The 5,095-nt window shown below is 36.3% G+C and overlaps 1 protein-coding gene across 1 annotated transcript; it reads right to left on the bottom strand.

Annotated features, from left to right (window-relative positions):
• Nucleotides 1-308: 308 nt before the first annotated feature.
• On the bottom strand, nucleotides 309-1,032 carry LOC107715642 (uncharacterized). The gene is made up of 2 exons (XM_016521801.1): nucleotides 562-1,032; nucleotides 309-479 (listed from the first exon to the last, which is right to left on the bottom strand). The coding sequence occupies exons 1-2, from the start codon at nucleotides 1,030-1,032 to the stop codon at nucleotides 309-311; spliced, it is 642 nt and encodes a 213-aa protein (XP_016377287.1).
• Between the last annotated feature and the right edge of the window lie 4,063 nt (nucleotides 1,033-5,095).

The raw sequence follows: 5,095 nt of genomic DNA, 5'->3' as shown, positions 1-5,095 counted from the left end.
GTATATTTTAAAACAACGATTGGGTTTACATTGTTTTAATTATTATATTCCACATACACACTATTATCATACATTTTACTTAACACAGCTAGAAGGTCGAATTCAACTGAACATATATATATGTACACCAAGACAATACAGCAAACCACAGAGATGCGCTAGCGAACAATTCATCAGGTACAAATGCAGTAAATCCAGATAGTTTTGTCAAATCAGCAGACGTCACCCTAGAAATGACCCATCATTCAAGCTGTTCCCTGTAACAGTCTTAATCTAGGTGGATTTGTACGCAGATCACCCTGATGAGTTCAGGCAGCTCGCTGTAGTTCAACCTCTGAACCGTAGATGGATGATTCTGATAGTTGTGCTGGTTTATCCTGCTTTTCCTGATGCTCAAGACATCTCGTTCTGCAATCCCAAAAGCTCACAGCAGCAATGACAACAACAGCGAGGAATGTGAGCAGAACTAAAGCTGAAAACTAATAAAACACACACACACACAATAAGATTATAAATATGATATATATAAAGTTGACAAAAAAAGTTGTACAGTAGACTCACTCTTGAGTAGAAAATTATTTTTTCGGTCAGTTCCAGCAGTTCTGTTCCGTTCACTTTGCCGTCCCTTACTCCAGTGGGTTTGCACCATTTAATCTGGAGCTCTTCATCCAAGATGTAATCTCCTTCCCAGTGCGCCACGCCACACGCAACATATTCACCCTCAAACAGCAACAGAAACATCCACAATGCAGATGGAATCAGACTAAATAAAAATATCCCAGCACAATGAGAAGACGAACGTCTGCAGGGTCTTTGGATGAACATCATCATAGTCAGAGCTAGAAGAGCAGGTCCAAGAAAGATGAAACTTATCAGCGCCATGTTGAACCCAGGGTTACATGGGCATGAAAATTCCCGATCCATCAACTTCTCCAGACCAATCAATGCAAAGCTAAAATGCAGTGCACTAAAAGAAGCTGTATTTCTTTCTGGTTTATTGGAATTGTTCGAAAACAACTCAAGAAACACCATCTTTCTTGGACAACAAGAAACCGGCTTACTTCAGACCCACTAAAGGACTGAGACCTTTTAAATAGAATAGATCATCTATATCTGTTCACGGAACAATGTGTAACAGCGAATCTCATATACAGCAACTCAGGATCTTTATTATTAACTATTTACATGTTCATTAATTATAAACTATGAGACAAGGAACATTGAAAAAGAACAATGGAAACCATTCATGCGAACGGGAGTCAACTTCATTCTTTTAGATTGGGAGTCATTCAAAAACGCTCCATTGAACTAAATTCAATGACATTCATCAGAACTAAATTAGATCGTGTTTGTCCAACAAAATTAAAACAAACAGCATTATCCCATATCATGGTACATGACAGCATACAGCATATATGTACACTCAATCTTATAGTGCTGCTTTGTTGGGTTATTGGAACAAAAAAAAAGACAAGGTAAAATGTTGGTCTCTCTCTCTCTCTCTCTTTCTCTCTCTCTCTTGTGGAGTGCATGCTGGGAGTGAGTGGGGCGTTGTGAGTGAGCATGAGTGGCGACTCTCGTGCTTGAGTTTAGTTTTTTTTTCCGTAGTTTAAGCACAGTTTGGGGTTTTGTTTTGTAGGGGGGTGGGGTTTTGGGCGTTTGGGAAGCATGGTGGGTGCAGGTGCGCGGGATTTGAGTTCAGTCACACGTCGTCACGGTGTAAAAGTGGACTCTACAGTGAGTGTGGAGAGTTGCTGTTTAGCTCTGGGGGAAATTGTGGGACACACAATTGTATTGTCTGCCTCTAGGATGAACAGCGCTATTGTTATCTTTTTGAGTACAATAGAAAAAACCAATGAGTTAGTTCAGAGGGGAATCATACTTGACGCCGTTCTCACTCCCATTCTACCACATTCATTACCATCAAAAAGAGTCACTTTTGACTCGTATTACTAAATTAGCAATTTGGGGTACTAAGAAAAATAAAGTGGAAGAAAAAGGGGGTTGAAACAGATCTTGTTCTTATGGCTAATTTTTTTGTTAAAAGAAGACTAACTTTTTAATATGCTTTTTATAATCTCACAAATAATGTGATGTATTTTTATCATTTCTGGGGAGCTGATGGTTGTTTATGTGAACCTGATGTTTTTGGATGTTTTAAAGTAAATATCTTTTTAGATGGGTTCAAACTTAAGTAAATATTTATATTGATTTTGTGCTTGGAAAATTGTAAAATTTTTGTGGAATGGTTGTATTTAAATAATTTGTAATGGAAAATTAAAGGACCTTCTGAAGTCTTTATCTCTCTCTCTCTCTCTCTCTAAAGAGAATTAAGAAAATTAATCTGTTTATTCTCTTTTTGAAAAAGCAACAAGTGGGTGTGTACTGATGGTGGAGGTGGGGCTGAGCTCTACATCATCCTGTCCTTGGTCACTTGCTTCACCATTTCTCTCTATTCCTCTGCAGAATAACAACAGTCGACTTGGGCAGTGATCACATAATACAGCAGTCATAAATACCCACGACGGCAAGCAGCAAGGCACTAAAGACAGTGAACATAACCTGCATACTGAAAGATGAAGAACAAAAAAACAATAGTTGGATGTATGTTGTGTTTTTTGTACGTCAGATGTAATTCATGCTACTTACCTGAGACTGATGAATATATCTGCGGATCAAATCTCGTAGCTCGGTCTCATTTCACATCCCTTCGATAGGTTTACACCATGACTTGTTTAACTCAAAATCATGAACATAAACTCCCTTCCATTCTGTTATGGCACAAGCAACATAATCACCATCAAGTAACAACATGAAGATCCACATTACAGATTGAATCAGGCGAGATATGAGCGCTTTAGGACAGTTCTGTGAGTACCATCATATGTTTCTTCAGGGCAATGAAACCATCCATATCTAAGAGGCCTTAAAATGTGGAACATTATAACCAAGGCAAAAAGCAGGTCCAATGAAGATGGACACTGTTAGTGTTGTATTCTGATCAGATCTACACCGGCATGTGAAGTTACAATTCATCACAGTCAGAAATCCAAATAACAAAATGCTCAGTGTAACAGAGCAGAAGGCAACAAACGTTTACAGGATTTCTGTAGCAATGACATCATCTGAAATAATTTGGGCTGCTTCTGTCTCATATAGTCTGTAGTGCCGTTCACAAGTTCTTTATATTCTGGACAGATTCACTTTATTGAAGAAGATAGTTATTATTCATATCAGCAGAATGAATTAATATGTCTTGAACATATCAATGGTGCAAGGAACATTTAGCACAACAATAATGAATATGGTGAATCTACAGTAGAGTTGTATATCTGTGTATTTAAAAGATCTGTATAGGTTAATAGACTTCAAATGTTCTCTCTTTTCTTTTTCTTTTCTCATCTTATTTGTAGCCAAGATGAAATCGTGTCTGACAATTAAAAACCTTGAAAAGGCAATACATGCTTTGACCTCCTCAAGTCTTTCCCTTTCTTTTGCAAGAAAGAAATTCAGAATTCTCAGTTTATATATCGCAATTATGACTTTCTTTCTCGCAATTATGACATAAAAAGTCACATAATGTTTTTAATTCGTGTTAGAAACAACTCAGAAGTTCAGACAAAAAGTCAGAATGGCAGGATGGAAACTCAGAATTGAAAAATGTAAACTTGGAATTGCGAGAAAGTAAGTCAGAATTCTGAGTACATTTTTTTTCTGATTATTTTTCTTGCAATTCTGAGAAGAAAAGTCTAAATTGTAAGGGAAAGAACCCTGTAAACATAGGACACAATGTACAATGTATTAAAATGAAAATAAATAAATAAATAAATAAACTGGATTACTGCACTGTCGTCTGTGTCAGTTTTTTTCCCCCCTTTTTTTTTGTTGTTGCTGCTTTCACCCTGACATCATCATATTATTCTTCCAACTTTCACTTTCCTTCAATATCTTCGTTTATTGTTATTATTGACATTACCTCAAAATATTTGTCATGACTTATGGCCTGTAATGTACGATAGTTTAATGATTAATTTCAACAAAATGTGAACTCTCACCACCCTCATGCTAACTTGACTACCTCAGAGAGCATAAAAAAAAAACATTACAAGTCAAGCCAATAGCTGTTGTGCATTAATAAGGACAAAATCGACTTGTTGATTATTTGCCTTTTCTTGAATCATGCCATAAAATCATAAATGACAGCCTACCTGCAACTAGTTTGAACTCACTTCGATGTTTGCAACTACCAGAGTCTGCACAGAGCTCTATGTGTACCATGTGTTCTTTTTTTTTTTCCATTTGTAAAATAGAAAACCACACATTCTTTTCACCACACTCCTCTTTTCTTCATGGAACATTTGGCAGCAGACATATAATACGATTAAAGCTATTCCTGCATGCGCAATAGTGTTGGTCTTTTTTTTTTTTCCGCCAATCAGCTGTGATAGAAGACGAGGCCAGGTGTTTGGCTAATTCTATGTCACTTTGAATGGAAAACATTTAACATGTAAACTTTACATACATCAATGTAAAGTTTGGAATTTTGAAGTTTTATGATTTAGACAATTGTCAATAAACAAAATGGAGAGACCAGTATTGTTGCTTTACAAGCCACTTTTTTTTTTCCTTTCTTAGACACTTTGCTCCTACCATTTTCTTTGCCAGAGAGCTGAGCATTAATATTGATCAATAATCAAATAATGCTTTTACCCCTAATTAGTTATTATGCTTATGTTATATGCCCTCACTATGCCAAATCCAGCTCCAGTTTTAACGTATTGGTGAATGAAGCACCTGCTTCCTAAGACTTCAGAGAAGTTTTTAGCCTCTAAGCTAATCACTAGAGTGCTTAAGTTTTCACACCCCTTGCTAAATCCTATAGGTTCTGCACATGCTTTGGCTTTCCAATATTTTTTTGTGCTTTTGAGCTATTCCTTAGTGGCTTTATGTTGAGACAGAGGGGACTCGTATTACATAAGTTGCAAACATTCAGTCATGATTAAGAATGGAACATAACACTTTTTTTTTGTAATAAACTTTTGTAAATCTTTAATAAAGTAATAATTAATGAGTTACATGATTTGAAAATGCATCA

Source organism: Sinocyclocheilus rhinocerous, unplaced genomic scaffold (genome assembly GCF_001515625.1).
Source record: "Sinocyclocheilus rhinocerous isolate Xijiao unplaced genomic scaffold, SAMN03320098_v1.1 scaffold7152, whole genome shotgun sequence".
Taxonomy (NCBI): Eukaryota; Metazoa; Chordata; class Actinopteri; order Cypriniformes; family Cyprinidae; genus Sinocyclocheilus; species Sinocyclocheilus rhinocerous.
This window is presented reverse-complemented; position numbering and strand designations above follow the sequence as displayed.